The sequence below is a fragment of the Pholcus phalangioides genome, unplaced genomic scaffold, assembly GCF_987345545.1.
Source record: "Pholcus phalangioides strain wild (caught in Gottingen) unplaced genomic scaffold, Ppha-v1.0 ptg000020l_1, whole genome shotgun sequence".
NCBI lineage: Eukaryota > Metazoa > Arthropoda > Arachnida > Araneae > Pholcidae > Pholcus > Pholcus phalangioides.
In genome coordinates, this window is record NW_028301613.1 from 14,003,001 (window position 1) to 14,019,077 (window position 16,077).

Here is a 16,077-nt window from a genome sequence, read left to right on the forward strand (position 1 = left end):
TAATAAAAATACTCATATACACATTGTACTACTGCCTCCCTCTGCTGGAAAGCAGTGGGAGTCGCAACACCATGAAAAGGAAAGACAATGAGTGAAAATCTATCGTTCCTTTCTGAACAATCAAAATGGACATTGTTTAGTTTCAGAAATGAAATTCAAAAATGAATCAACAGGTTATATAAGCTGCTGAAAATGAAAGAGTTTCCATTGGGTTACGAGTGTGCGAGCCTTATACTGTGAAACCTGTCCAAGACGGACACTGTATGAGACGGAAACCTGTTTTAAACGGAATCAAAATATAGTCTGTTCAACGATTAGTGCTTTGATTCGCACCTTTATAAAACGGAAATCGTATCTAAAACGGAACGCTATTTATTCAGTCTCTTTGGCGTTCCGTCTCGTACAGGTTTCACTGTACAACGTTTGCAAAAGTTATTACCTGATACCAGGGATGAAGTTTAGTGATCTCTAAATGTTTCGCGGATCCAAGTGCTATGGAAATGTGTTCGGGTCGCTCAAGTTCTCTGAAATGTGTCCAGGCCGCTTAAGTGCTCTGAAACTGTGCCACGCATCACTTAAATAATCTGAGAATGTGCCGCGGGTAACTTGAGTGATGTAGAACCGCACTGGGGGGGGGGGCACTTAAATGCTCTGAAACTACGTCACATGTCACTCAAAGGATCTCTAAATGTGTCACGGATCGCTTAAGTGTTCTGGAACTGTGTCCCGGGTTATTTAAGTGATCTGAAAATATGCCACGGACCGCTTAAATGTTCTGGAATTGTACCACGGGACGCTTAAACGATCTGTAAATGTGCCGCTTAGTTCATTTCTTCAAAATTAGGTTTGAAGAGGGCAGGCCGCATCAGATAACCCTCAGGGCCATATTTGGCCCGCAAGCCAAGGGCCTTTATGCGATTTTTCATTATATGGCTTAGAGAGTGGGTCCGCAATGAATTTATTAAAGATGAATTTTGAGTTTCATGTGGCCTTCAAATAACATTAAAATTAACAGAAATTGATTAATTATAATGACTAATTATAATGATTAATTAATAATAATAGGTATGTATTTTCTTCCAAAATTTCAATTTAAAAAAAATATTTTTTTTGCATTGAAAAATTAAATTTTTGATCGTGGGAGAGGGGGGCACGAGCCCCCCTATGCGCCCTCCCCCTGTTACGTCTCTGATCCCACCAATATGCGTTAGGATTCGGGGGGCAGAGCTGATGTTGAAATTTTGCTGACAAGGGGAGGGAGGGGGTGAAAAATGGCTAAAAATTTGCTTACGTAGTACTTGAACGGCCCCTATGCAGGGGGGGGGGGGAGGAGAGGAGGCAAATCACTTTTCTATCCAAATATCACTTTCGGCATTAACATCCAAAAAATTCATTTCCTCAGTCTCTATAAAATCTTCTGTGAAAGAGCTATTACTTGATTCATCAACCATTTAGGGGCCGTTCAAGTATTACGTAAGCAAATTTTTAGCCATTTTTGACCCCCCTTCGCCCCCCCCCCTTGTCAGCAAAATTTCGTCATCAACTCTGCTCCTCTGAATCCTAACTCATATTTTCATAAAGGGTGGTTGATGACGTAAGCATTATCCAAACCCCCCTTCCCCCCTTTTCATCAAAAGTCAGCAAATCGGAAACCCCCCCCCCCCCCATCGATGATGACGTAATACTTTACTTGAATGACCCCCTTAGTGATATTTCTTGACGTATGCGAGTTTCGAATCGATTTCAACGAATCGCGAAATTTCGACGAATTCTCTATTCGGCGAACAAAAGCATTTTTCTCCCTCAACAATATTCATTTTAGTGCATTGTGGTGTTTTGTGTGGCTCCTTCATCCGTAGCTCCGTTCGGATCTGTTGGTGTGTGGCGGCGGCATTGTGAAGCACTTTTTACCTGGCGTAAAATTTTTCTACAGCCATGACCATGCTTTCCAATTGTGACCTTTTCTCCTTTCACACTTACATGCACTCACGCACTGGCTTACAACTCTCTTTCGCCTCTTCATAGGCCTATCTGGGCCCGTTTGGATTTCCCACTATCGGCCCATAGGCGCTGGGAATGGGGGGGGGGGGGGTCCGGTCTGGTCCCCTCAACAATAAAAATGTAATTTAACCGAATATTCAAAATATTTATGCCTAAATAATTGATTTCGTCGACATTTTCGATCGCTACTTGATTGACCCCATGCTTGTTTCTCATTAAGGGCGGTATTCACCGACATGGTTTAAGCTATAGTCACAATTTTTTGGTAAGAGATCGACACGGATTGGTTAAATTCTATACAAATACAACGCCACAAAAGGCAAAATGCCCAACGAGGTGGCTGAGAAAAAGATGCCCATAACAAATATGGATGTCAAACCATATATCAGATAACATTACTTTTAGCAAAATAATATGATAATGAGAAGTACTGATGCAGTCCTAAACTATTTTGACCCTTACTTATTGTTATGAGCAAACAATTATTTGTTTTATTATAAACACTATGTCGTCCCCTCTAGTGCAGGGTTTTCCAACGTGAAAGCTGTATGTGAGTTACCAAAACTGTGTTCAAGCACGTGAGTGACCAAAATCCGTCTAGTCCACGGGTGGCACAACCGTAAATGCGTCTCTGGTCGGTGGTCGTCTCGATAACTGATCAGTACCGCTTTTTTTATTGTTCTGTTACATGAAACGATCAAACTAAATGTGTTTTTCATACTACGAGCATCAGAGAATCAATAACATAGCTTTTAAAAAGAAATCTTTACAGTTAATGTGTACCCAGGGCCGTCTTAAGAGCATCATGGGCCCCCGGACCAATTGGTTTACCCGAGGACCTACCTCGTAAATTCTAGAAAATTTCAACCGAATCTCCTTTTTGTGAGGCCCCTCTCCTCCTGAGGCCCCCGGGCCGTGCCCGGGTGGGCCCATGCGTTAAGACGGCACTGTGTGTACCAAACAAACACACAGAGCAATTTCTTAATGTCGTCCCCTCTAGTGCAGGGTCTTCCAACGTGAAAGCTCACGTGGGACCCTTAACAAATTTTGAATATTTCTTCAATATACAGGGTGTCCCAAAAGTCCGTATTCGCTCCGCGGAACAAGAAGTAGATAAAAGTGTCACAAAAATATATATGTGTGTGTGTGTGAGTTACACATACCGTGACCATATGATCCATATTTTACGGGGGGGGGGGGCAGAATTATTTTTTTATAATATTCGGGTTTATTAAAAATGCTAATTTTGTCGAACTTGCCAAAAAGAAAAACCTCACTTTGAATTTTTTAAATCGTGAATTTATCATTTTAACATGGTTTTGATTTGGTCATCCTAGTTATACGCATAGCTTCAGTATACCTAGAGGAAAACATGCTCATTTAATCTCTTCTTTTTTCTCCACCGCCTTCATTTTCTACACAATAGGACTAAATTAGACCGTTACTTGTATACAGTTCACAGCCGATTCCGAACGGCTTTTTTTTCTTTCTTTTTTATGTTGCTTATCAAGAGGTTCGAACGCCGGACATTTGGTGTGAAGACTTTCCCCAATAGCAATGTGCTGTTTGATTATCATGGCGCTGTTTTTTGCGATAGTTCCTTGTATCGAAAGAGGCACTGACGAGGACAAAAGAGGGTATTGAACACACACGACATCTCAGAGCATCTTGTGGCCCAGTTCGCGAGTATCTTATCGACCTGGGCCACCATATTATATATCGACCTGGGCTGCCTCAAATATTATAATAGAAAATAGTGTGATTTTTACATTCAAAAGCCAAAATTTTTACATTCTCGTCTGAAAAAAAAAAACCTTGCTTTAAAATTTTTCAAAAGCACATTTACATGATGCAGGGAGGGGGGGGGGGAAAGGCAGAGCTCCAAATAAGAAATAATGATTAAATAATAAGGCGCCGTTCAAGTATTACGTCATCATCGATAGGGGGAGGGGAGGGGGTTTCCGATTTGCTGACTTTTGATGACAAGGGGGGGGGAGGGGGTTCTGGATAATGCTTACGTCAGCAACCACCCTTTATGAAAATATGAGTTAGGATTCAGAGGGGGCAGAGCTGGTGACGAAATTTTGCTGACAAGGGGGAGGAGGGGGTCATCGTTTTGCTGACTTTTGCTGTCAGGGGAAGGGGGTCAAAAATGGCTAAAAATTTGTTTACGTAATACTTTTACGGCCCCTAACCGTAAATTTGCCTGGAAAATATTTCGTTTATTAATTCGAAAATAATTCGGTGCTTATAATGAAAAAATTGCATAAATAATATTTCGGTTGAAGAAGACAAACATGGTTACTAAAATACATGTTGAAACACATACTAAAATTCTGTTGCAAAAGTTGACTCCAATTTTGCAATGTAAGATAGGAACTTTTTTGATATCTTTCGTGTTTTCATAATGGAGCAGAATGTGTGAAATACGTCTGTCCAGTTCCCACATGTCTGCATGAATCGTATACAACTGATAAAACTGCTTACTACAACTTTTAAAAGTCCCATCTGCGAAAAAGTTCGTTCTTGAAGCTTTGAAGACCATTTCGCGGCCTTTGTCATTAGCAAATACTATAAATTTACAGCAGTGATTCCCAACGTGGGCGTTAACGCCCCCCTTGGGGGCCATGGAAAGTTCCGGGGGGGCGGTAAAAGCTACGGGTATAACATAGGATCCTATGGGTTAGATTGCGTTTGGGGGAGATGGGAGAAAAAAAATTTCTGAAGAAGGGGACGATGGGACAAAAAAAGGTTGGGAAACTATGTTTTACAGCAAACGTGATGGTGACAAGCGTGCGACACTCACTGTAGCCATCTACAATCTTTTGCACACGCGAGCGTCATGGTGCTCGCCGAAGCTCAAGAGTTCTCGATCCTTGGTGCTCGCGGCATCAAGTCTTCGACTATCGAACCGTTCAAGTTTCGTTAATGGATTGTATTTCGAATTTTTGCAGATATTTCCTATCCTGTACATCGTGGATTGAAATGCAGACTCTCGATAATCCGACGCATATCAAACCGGGGTGTGCCGGATTACCGAGTCGCCCGAATACTGGAAGTTAATTGAAAAAATCCATTTAAATAATAGAGAGAAATCATGACTAAAAACGCCGGATTACTGGACCGGTCGGACTAGCGCACCGCCGGAGTCTATTGTAAAAATTTTGCAAAACAATCAAACCCCCCCCTAACATATCAGTGAAATTTTTACTTTCAGAGGTACATGTACGGATTAATATAGTAAATGTTTCACACAGATTTAGAAATGTTTGAAGTTTTCTGCCATACAATAGATCATCTCGATTTGAAGAAAAATGTGTCCATGAGTCAAATTTGAAAGCATGCTATGGATATTGCCGTAAGCGGATACGGGCTCTTCGAACGGGAAAAGGGGTGGGATTCATATTGTGAACACAGGGGGGGGGGGCGAATTATTCACCTCCACCCTTCTGTCTATTCAAGATTTTATTGAAGATGTATTGAATAATGTATTCACCCATTAAAGGTTGTTTTCTTATATATTTGTTTGAAATTATGAGAAACTAGTTAAAAAAGCATGAGTCAAAAATGATTTCAGTGGCACAATTTCATCAGGAAACAATCCCCTTATAACTTCAGTCCGTTTACGGTAGGGAAGAAAAACAGAAAAAGGAAAGACAAGAAGAGGACCTTTGTTTTCGCAAGTGCGGAAATGGACTATGCGGAATCGTCCCCAAATTCCCCATGTGCGGAAATGCACCGTGCGGAACCGTCGATACACCTTGGGTAACACAACATTAGCTACTCTTCCCCCCCCCCCCCCAATGACAAATTTTCCTTCAGAATACAGTAAATATTTCTCTGAATTCAAAGATATTTAAATTACCCCTTGGATTGACATTAAAATTTATTTCTCTCTAAACATACACTCGTTAAACTACTGACACGCAAGCATAAACTTGTCTTTTCCTTCATACAATGCCTATCCCAGGCAATTTGTAGGTCGATTTGTAGGTTCATGGTTTGCCAAATCAAAAAAATTGTTCAAAATCTCTAACCGTGAAAGACATAATTACTGAATTAACTGAACATATTATCCAGGGTGATGAATTCATTTTGCCACATTTGTCTAACTTTCCAACTTTATTTGGGAATTATGCATAATCGACGGTAGAAGTGATAAAGGCAGTGAGAAATTTAATCAAACTTTCTTTAATCGAGACGATTGGTGATTATGCATAACCACCGGTGTGTATCACTTTCACATTAACGTATGCACATAGGAATTGTGACCGAAGCCAAACGTCACGTTGTATAAATGTACAAGTCGTACAAACGAGGTGCCACTGTGAATATCATACCTCCCCATTAGCGGACAAATTGTTTGGTTCTGTGGGTGTCCGTTATCGAGAGGTTCTACTTTATAAGGCTCTAATGCAAATGCGCAGTGGACTAACAATGAATTCGACGAAATAAAACGTTACTGATGACAAATATGCGAGATGTACATAATGAATATATTCGAAATATTCATAATTATCATCACGCTAGAGATACTTCTGGTATGGTAATAGGTGACCACATGAGCCGTATTTCTAGTGACATTCCCGTATTTTCACGTTATTTGGTCATCCAAGGGCCCTTCTTAATAGTGCTATGCCCCCTTCTTCCCATCCGGACAAAGTGATATACAGGTTGTTCAGGTTGGCTGCAGTGAAATAATAATGAATTCCACAAAATAAAACGCAAAAAATAAAAAAATTTAAGTAGACTTTGTTGCAAATATATACCGGGAAAAAACGGGACATATCTACAATGTCGGGTAGGTCACAGTGTCGTCTTAACACAAGAGTCCACCCTCGCACGGTCCAGGGGCCTCAAGTGCGTAATCTCAAAGCCTCCTAGTAGTAGTATCTAGGAGGCTTTGATAAGGTGCCTCATGATAATGAGATTTGGTGCTACAGTTTTCGAGACAAAGCGTAGAAAACGCACCCTGTAACCCTGGATGGCCAAATAATGTGAAAATACGGGAATGTTGCTCAAAATATGGCTGAAGTGGGTCACTCGATGCCATACTAGAGGTATCTCTAGGGTTTGCTCAAACCCTACATGCTCATCCTACGGCCCGCGGGGACAAAAGTGGCCAGCGACAAATTGCCAAACCACTCAAGTAGCCCTAGAAATATTATCAAATCATTCAAGTGGCTCGCGGTACATTTCCTAATCATTTAAGCAGCCGGCGGCGCATATTCAGACCACCTAAGTGATCCCAAGCACATTTTCAAATCATTGGAGTGACCCACCCCAGTTCACTCAAGTGGCTCGCGACACATTTCCGAATCACTCGAGAGGCCCGCTGCACACTTACAGATTCTTTAAGTGGCCCACAGACATTTTTATACGCATTGAAATCACCTGAGTGACTTGCAACCAGTGGTATATTTACAGGAGGGCTTAGCCAAGGGTGGCAAGTTCAGAGGGGCGGAAAATTTGAGGATTGAGTGTAAATTAGTACAATTAATTAGTAGAATGGGTGAAGGGCGGCAAAACCCTAAATAAATTCGCCTCTGCTGAGACAGCCAGGGGCGAGGTCAGTGAGTGACCAAAAAAAGTGACCTGGAGAGTTTACAAGCACGTGAGTGAGCAAAAGTGACTTGGGGCATGAGCAAGCAGGGCCGCAACTATATGCTTGATAACCCAGGGCAAGCGCACATTTTAACGCCCCCTTGTAATGTTGAAGGAGAGGTTTCAGAATGAAATTTCCGCCCCCTCTGGTCTAGCGCCTGGAGCAATGACATGGAGCATGTGTAAATGATCAAAGGAGTGACCTATAAAACAAAGAACCATGTCAGTGTGCGACCGAAAGAGTGGCCTAGAGCTTTCGCTAGTATGTGAGTGACCAAAACAGTGTGCAAGAATTTGAATGACTAAAAGAGTGACTTTGAGATTGTGAGAGCATGGGAGTGACTATAATAGTGATTTAAAGACACAGGCTTGTGCTTGCAAGGGGAAGGGGGAAAGGAAGAACACAAGCAGGATTTATTGCACAGGGTGGCGAATTCGAGGAAAGAGTGTTTAAGAAAAACATACTAGAATGGGAGAAGGGCGACAAAATTCGTTTTGCGCCCACAGGTGGCAAACCATAAATGCGTCTCTGCTCACAACACATTTCCAGATAACTCAAGTGGCCCGCGACACATTTTCAGGCGACTAAAGTGGCCCGCGACACGTTTTCACCCAATGAAGTGGCCCGAACATTCCGAAAGGTTGAGCACCCTCTTGGCTTAAACACCTATGGGTAACCGAAATTTCTCCTAAATCTAGTATGGTAGTAAGGCAGAACCTCCTAGAAATAGAAGACCTCCGCACTCAGCTTGTGATGTCAGTAAGTAGTCTATTTTCCCTCAGAATATTCAGGGAAAAAAAAATTCCCTCGTGACTTTTCCTCACAATGATCAGGTTCAGAACTGGCGATTTCTATGCCCCACATCCAATCACTACGCGGTATTTGTGAGCCAATCAGGAAGATTCTTCAGGAAGAATACGCCAAAATAAGAAGAAACGAAATAGGATGCTGTGTTTCAAAATGTGGCAAACTTGCTAAGTAGTCTGAATGACGTTTATGGCAAACAGTGCAGAGGCCTTCTATCTCTAGGAGGTGATGAGTGAGGTCACCGCAAATAATAAAAGACGACGTTATCGCAACCTTCCAAACAGTTTTAATTTTCATTCACAGATGGCAGCAAAACTCTATATTTTTTTTCCTGATGACTTCTGAAAACTAGCCAATCAAAGTAGAGTTTTTATAAATTCTACTATGGAATATCAGATAAAAAGATTATTTTTGATTGGCCAAGCTCTAAACATTGTCGTCTGGTAGATTTGGGTAAATATTAGAAAAATGACAGGTGGAAGCGTCCGCGCGTTGCGCTCCTTCCAACGTGTTTGTTTACGTTCATGACCACGAAGACGCTGGAGGGTCGAGTCTCTCTCTCTCTCTCTGTGAAGGAAAAAAACGTAAATTTATCGCTCAAATAAGGTATTAATTAATTTATTATGTACATAATTAATTAATTTTAATTAATCTTAATCACATAATCCAACTATTTATTAACAAATTCTTTTATTTACGACGAAATTGAACGTTGTTTGAGGCTGGATTTGTTTGTCCTTTCCGGGTTTTGCCATATGTGGCCCCCATTGATGACACGGCCACATAATTCCAAAACTGAACTCTTTATCAGTGCCTTCTTAACGCATGGGCTCGGCCCGGTGGCCTCAAGCGGAGAGGGGCCTCACGAAAATGAGAAATGGTTGAAATTTTTCGAGAATTTTCCAGGTAGGGCCTCAAAAACATCACTTGGCCCGGGGGCATCCATGAGGCTCTTAAGACGGCCCTGCTCTTTATTATTATTATGCTTCAAGTAATTGTTAATTGGAAGATAATTTTACCTAAAAAAAGATCATTTCCGTGATAATTCATTGTTAGCGTCAAAAATGTGTAATTAATTCGGTGTTGCTTGCTTGGATGAGCGTTGAGATAATGTGAATGGAATTGACCGAGAGCTTTTGAGCTTTTTTATGGATGTTGGCAGGACCGCAACTGGGAGGGTGCAGGCGGGTGGCACCAGACTAGAGGGGACACAAATTTCACTCTTTAACCTCTCCTTTAACATTATGAGAGGGCGCCAAAATGCGTGCTTGCCCTGGCTGACCAAGCATCTAGTTGAGGCCCTGGATGTTAGTCAGTTATTCTTCGTCATTCCAGTATTTAGTCATCTTAAGTGATGGGGGGTCCGACTCCCCTCACCCTGCAGCAGCCCCCCCCCCCTCCAGGCTAGGCTAGGCTAGAATCATTGGCTGGTCTCCGAGGAGACTTTTCTTGGGCCCTCCTATAGTCACTTTGAAGCATGAAAAACAAAAAAAATTATGGTAACTGTCTCTCTGCTCCCCAGGGCCGCAACTAGATGCTTGGTCGCCCGGGGCAAGCGCACATTTTGACACCCCTTTGTAATGTTGAAGGAACTGTTTCAGAATGAAATTTGTGCTCCCCTCGGCTCTAGCTCCCAGGGCACGTGCCTGCTCCCCCCCCCCCACTCATGGGTGAAGCCCTATTAGCAAGCCCTGGTGAAAACTGAGTTTAATTATCCTTATGGGTGCCAAGACCTCGGGTTGCAATCCTAATGTAACCAGCAGGAACATAAAAAAATCTTTTTTCACCGCTCACCTATTATTTAATTTATTTTTTCATCCTTCCTCCACAGCACAGTAATCCACGTTAGAAATCGGTGTAATCCTTAGGGCATACATACGTGTAATCCCCAAAGCAGAATGTTCAGCACTGTTCTGCGACAAGCCCTCAGCTGACTGGAAATGTTCTGCGGTAAAAATCCCCATACATGTAATAATGTTTTTGTTGCACTTTTTTTTTAAATTCTTCCAAATTGTTCTGCGACATACGTCACAGATTTTGGCACATTCTGCTTTAGGGTGTGTTAATCACTTAATAAATCAAAATAATCTACACATGCATGAATTGAATGGACGGTACACTGGTACTAACAAATTTTTAAAAAAATCCCAAAAAATTCGAAATTAAAATCCACCAGAATAGTGAATTTTGCAGAGTTTGAAGTAGTTAGGCCTCGGCCCAAAAGAAGCTGTCTGACACCGTGAACAGTGGAAAAAAATTATTGCACAATTTTTTATCCATTGACTGAGAATAGAATATATAAACACCACCACCGTGTGATGAAAGCAAAATGACACAAAGTTCAACAATGTAATAGTGCAGAAAATACTTTGTCCAATCAATATATGTGCATGTGAATATGTAAATAAGACATAAGAGGGGGAACGTAGTAAAATTGCTATGACTATAACCATAGATGTGATTTCCCTTTTACTTTGTCATGATCCCTTACCCCCCTGAATATAAATAATTAAAAAATGGATAATAAATACAGCAGCTTACAGTAATACAAATGTATTGTAATATTTATGAATCAATAAATGGTAGAAGGACCCAGAGCCGTTATTATTGCCAACTTGATGCACCTGAACTACATTTGACTAGAAAGAAAATGTAATTTTTTATAACTCCTCCCCCCCCCCCCCCGCATTAATATCATTTCAGTATAATAAGTTGACAGTATAATCCAGTTGAGCAGACAAGCACAGAGAAAAACAAACGTTTCCGAGGTGCCACAGTTGGCGACTTTCTGAAGGGGTCTAAACTGCATGCCACTCATGGGGGAAGGAAAGAAAAAGCAGGGAGAGGCAGAGCAGATTCGCAAATCTGAACCATGGCAATCAGGATGAGTGAGCCTACATAGACGCACCCCGCAAAGTAGAATGTTTTGCTATGATCCCTCTGCTGACTGGAAATATTCTGCAGTAAAAATCCCCATAATAATGCGTTTTCTACATGTTTCTCAAAATTCTTTCAGATTGTTCTGCGATATACATCACAGATTTTATCATACACTGCTTTGGAAGACGCACCCTAATAAAGCCAAGTCATATGTCATTGTACTAACCAGTGGCAGATTTATGGTTCTGCTTTCATTCCCCTCCCACACATTCTAGTCTAATTTTCTGGACCCACTCTTTCTGAAATTTGATGCCCTTCCAACCTTGCTACCTTTAGGTTCATAGAAACCCTCACCTGCAGTAAATATTCCCCTTTGATGCCAACCTCAGCTTGCAACGAAAGATTCACTAGCACCAAGACTTTCATTAAATAAAGATTATTGAACTATCTATATCGTTGACCCTACACAAGTTTACATAATAAATAAAATAAGTAAATTGTATGTGTGTGCGCCTGAAAAATAACTGCAGACATGAGAATAAGGTTACCACATTCAAAAACTAAGAAAGGAGGACGCCTGCACACAAAGGCGCACTTATGATTTTGCACTCTAGTGTAATTTCCTTTTAACTATTCTTTCCTTGGATTCTTCACCCTGTGCAATAACCCGCTTGGTCACCCTCCACTCCTACAAATACACCCGTGTTTCTACTCTGCTCTTTTTGTTCATTCCCATGCTCACACACTCTTTAAGTCACTCATTTAGTCATTCACATGCTTGCACACTGTTTTGGTCACTCACATGCTTGCACACTGTTTTGGTCACTCACATGCTTGCACACTGTTTTGGTCACTCACATGCTTGCACACTGTTTTGGTCACTCACATGCTTGCACATTGTTTTGGTCACTCACCTGCTCTAGGTTACTCTTGATTATTCACTGACATGGTTCCTTGCTAGGTCACTCCTTTGTTCATTTACATGTTTACACATGCTGTCGGTCATTCACAAGCTTGCACTCACTCTAGGTAACTCTTTTGCTTACTCACCTGCTTGCAGGCTCTCTAGGTTACTCAACTAGCCTCTAGCTGTCTAGGCAGAGGCGGATTTTGGGGTCTATACAAATTTTGCCTCCCTTCTCCCATTCTACCAATTTTCTTGGCTAATTATTTCTCAAATTTGCCGCCCATTTGAACTTGTCGCCCTGGGCTATAGCTCGCTTAGCCCCCCCCCCTCCCCCGTAAATACGCCACAGCCTGCACGCGCATCCTTGGTGTCGCCATTTTTCCCTATTTGCAGAATATGTAGCGCCACTGTACTCACCGAAAAAAAAAAATCCCTGGCATTACAATAGTTTCATCCACATAAACTAAATGCCATGTAAACGGGTTGTAGCGAAAATCCCTGTTACGGGTAACTTCCCGGGATATTTTATTGCGCATTTAAACGGGGGCTACAAATACTCATGTCAATGAAAAGATGTATGTTTCAGAGTGCAGAAAGGGCAAGGCCGTCATTTTTAAGAGCATCATGGGCCCCGGGCCAAGTGATGTTCTTGAGGCCCTACCTGGGGAAATTCTCGAATATTCGAACCACTTCTCGTTTTTGTGAGGCCCCGTGCGTTAAGACTGCACTGCAAAAGGGGCAAATTTTCTAAAACGTAGGAGGACGCTTGAAATGACATCAGAAAGGAGGACGTAATAATGACATAATGCCATTATTATCGGTTTTGTTTTCTTTAATGGCTAACAAACGCTACCAATGGCGTCTATTTTCGTTGCGAACTGCTCGAGATACAGCGGACGCGCGCGCGCGAGCCTGGGTGCCCAGACGGGAAGAGATATCGAAACCGAAGTAATTTGCAATATGCATCTGACGATAACATTGCTTTCGACTTGAGATACAGCGGAAAACAATTTATGAATCGGGGCAGCGGGTCTGTTGCCCAGACAAAAGAGATATATCGAAACTGGAGGAGTGATACAATTGAATGCACAATTTGTTACGAATCGGGGCCGGCAGCGGTCCTGGTGATCAAACAGAAAAATATGTTAAAACTGGAGCAGAACCAGTGTTCAAGTTTTTCTTTGGGGGGGGGGGGGGAGAACATGTATATATATGATGTAATACAGTATATACAAATATTCCATTTCTAGTGTATTTTCTAAAGCTAACCCCTTCAAATGACCATCCGAAAGTGGAGTGTTATTATTGAAAGCACCTTTAGCAATGCGCGTCTCACGATATCATTGCTGTGGATTGCGTTGGGTGCTTCCTGAGCTCCCAGTATCGTCAGGTGATTTAAAAGGCGTATTCACGTCCTTAAAAAAACATTATTTAGGACAGTTTACCTTTGCGGGGGGGGGGGGAACACCATGCGAAATTTGTGACTCCCGAGAAATTTGTCTGGCGCGCAAATTTTTTTCGATTTGTCAAGCCTTGTACTAATGTAAAAAACAATTGAGTAAATTGTTTTCCTATCCAAGCTAACTGAGGACCCCAATCCGTGTGAAACCTCTGGAATGATCCCCAAGGCGTTCAATTTGATAGCTTCGTTGATTTGTACGAGAAATGCATCGAGCACTGTATTATTATTTTTTTTTTTTTTTTGGTACTGGTTGGTTATCAGCACGACCGGCCAATTGGCGGTGAAAAACAAAATCAGTCAAGCCTTATGTTGGAATGTTTTGACGATGGGGGAAGGAAAGGTGTTCGTGAATTGGGGGACCAGCAAAACAGATCTAAATCGTATCTGTTCAAAAAAAAAAACCCGTGTCGGTGGCAGTGGCGTATTTACAGGGGGGATCAGCGGGCCAGGGTGGGAAATTTGAATGTTTCCAAGAAAATAAGTAGAATGGGAGAAGTTCGACAAAATTTTTATAACCCTAAATAAATCCACTTCTGTGAGACAGTAAGGGACTAGGTTAGTGAGTGACCTACAGCGTTTGCAAGCAAGTGAGTGAACAAAAGAATGACTTGGAGCGTGTGAAAGCATGCGAACGACCAAAAGAGAGGCCTACAGAGCAATCAGGTCAGTCGGTGACCTAGAGCGTGAGCAAGCACGTGAATTCGACAGAAAGAGTGGCCTACAGAGCGACCAAGGAAGTTGGTGAACTAGATCGCGTACAAGCATGTGAATGGCCAAAAGAGTGACATACAGAGTGAAGGACCAGGTCAATGAGCGACAACTAGAACGTGTGCCAGTATGTGAATGACGTAGAACATGTGTAAACGTATGAATGATCAAAAAGAGTGGCCTAGAGCGTGTGCATGCGTGTTAGTTACCAAAACTGTTCAAGCGCGTGAGTGGCCAAAACAGAGTGCAAGCATATGAATGACTGAACAGTGATTTAGAGCGTGTGCGAGTACGGGAGTGACCGAAAGAGTGACTTATGGAGATACAGGTGTACTTGCAGGAGTTGGGGGAGGGGGCACGCGCACAAGCGGCTTATAGCACAGAGTGGTGAATTCGAGGAAAGAGTAGTCAAGAATATTAGACTAGAAGGGTGGCAAAATCCGTCTAGTCCACTGGTGGCACAACCGTAAATGCGCCTCTGGTCGGTGGTCGTCTCGATAACTGATCAGTACCGCTTTTTTTCATTGCTCTGTTACATGAAACGATCAAACTTGATGTGATTTATTCTTGATTTCTTTCTCCCTCGTCGATTTTCAAACCGAAACTTAGGTCTCGAAAACGGAGCGCCGCTCACAGCCATGCGACAGCTGAAGGGAAAAGTCAAAGAAACAAGGAAAGAGAAAAGGGAGCGGAAGAAAGAGAACCTCGAAGCCAAGAAGAAATTCCTGACGGTCGGTTTGCCGGTCCTCATCGTTCTCATGGCCATTCTCGGGTTCTTCGTTTACTCGAAAACGCGCCCGAATCTGTAAAAACAAAACAAAAAAATTGAAACGAGAAAAGGTGAGACCGTTTTATTGAAATCTGGAAACACACATATCTGCTGCATCAGGCTTCACTGTTGTACATTCCGGCTGCACACATTCCATTTATACAAGTATATATATGTGTTGTTTTTTTTTACCTATTATGTAAAATAAATTGTTTATACATGATCGTATCTCTTTTTAAGCATCCTGTTTTGTTACTTTTTGTTCATTCATATGTTCAGTTCTTATTGTTACAGTAAAACACCCACTTTTGCAGACAACCGCGGGACGAAAGAATTCGTCCGTAAAAAGGTGACCGTATCAGGGTTCCCGTTGAAACTCTGAAATACAGTCGAATCCCGTTATAACGAACTCCAAGATACCGGAGAAACCACTTCGTTATAATGAAATTTCGCTGCAAAGGAATTCCGTTGTTCCTATATGCAAACTTATCTGGGGATTTGTAAAGTGTTCGTTACAATGAAATTTTCGCTATAATTCGACTGTAACTCAGATGGTTTGTTTGCCAAATGAACGAAATTCCGACAACATAAGCTTAAAGTCGTGGAAATACGCAATAAAAATTACAAAAGAAATACTGTGCAAAGTTCATGTACTGAATTTACATCTTTTGGAATAACTGATCAAACGATTTTTTGCTGAGTATTCATACTCAGCCGCATGTAGAACGTGAGTCAGCCGTTGGCCACCCCTGGCATATAGCATTGGTTGAATATTCCTCGATAGTTTTTTCACTTCATCATCGACATCAGTGGATTCACCGTACAATTTCTTTAATTCAATTTCGTTGTGTTCGCGAAAACTATCCAACAAAATACTTGAAGTTGGCGATTGAGCTTTTTCGTGTAGAATCGGGTCCGAAACAGGTAAATTCTTGCTT

At 41.8% G+C, this 16,077-nt stretch overlaps 1 protein-coding gene across 1 annotated transcript; it reads left to right on the forward strand.

The window, feature by feature from the left end:
- The first annotated feature begins 8,927 nt into the window (after positions 1-8,927).
- Positions 8,928-15,363, forward strand: LOC149071041 (single-pass membrane and coiled-coil domain-containing protein 4 homolog). Its single transcript, XM_089248633.1, has 2 exons — positions 8,928-9,019; positions 14,980-15,363. The coding sequence occupies exon 2, from the start codon at positions 15,009-15,011 to the stop codon at positions 15,177-15,179; it is 171 nt and encodes a 56-aa protein (XP_089104759.1). The 5' UTR covers positions 8,928-9,019; positions 14,980-15,008; the 3' UTR covers positions 15,180-15,363.
- The last annotated feature ends 714 nt before the right edge of the window (positions 15,364-16,077 follow it).

Coding starts and splice junctions, on each gene's coding strand:
- LOC149071041 (XM_089248633.1), top strand. CDS start 15,009: ATGCGACAGCTGAAGGGAAAAGTCAAAGAAACAAGGAAAGAGAAAAGG.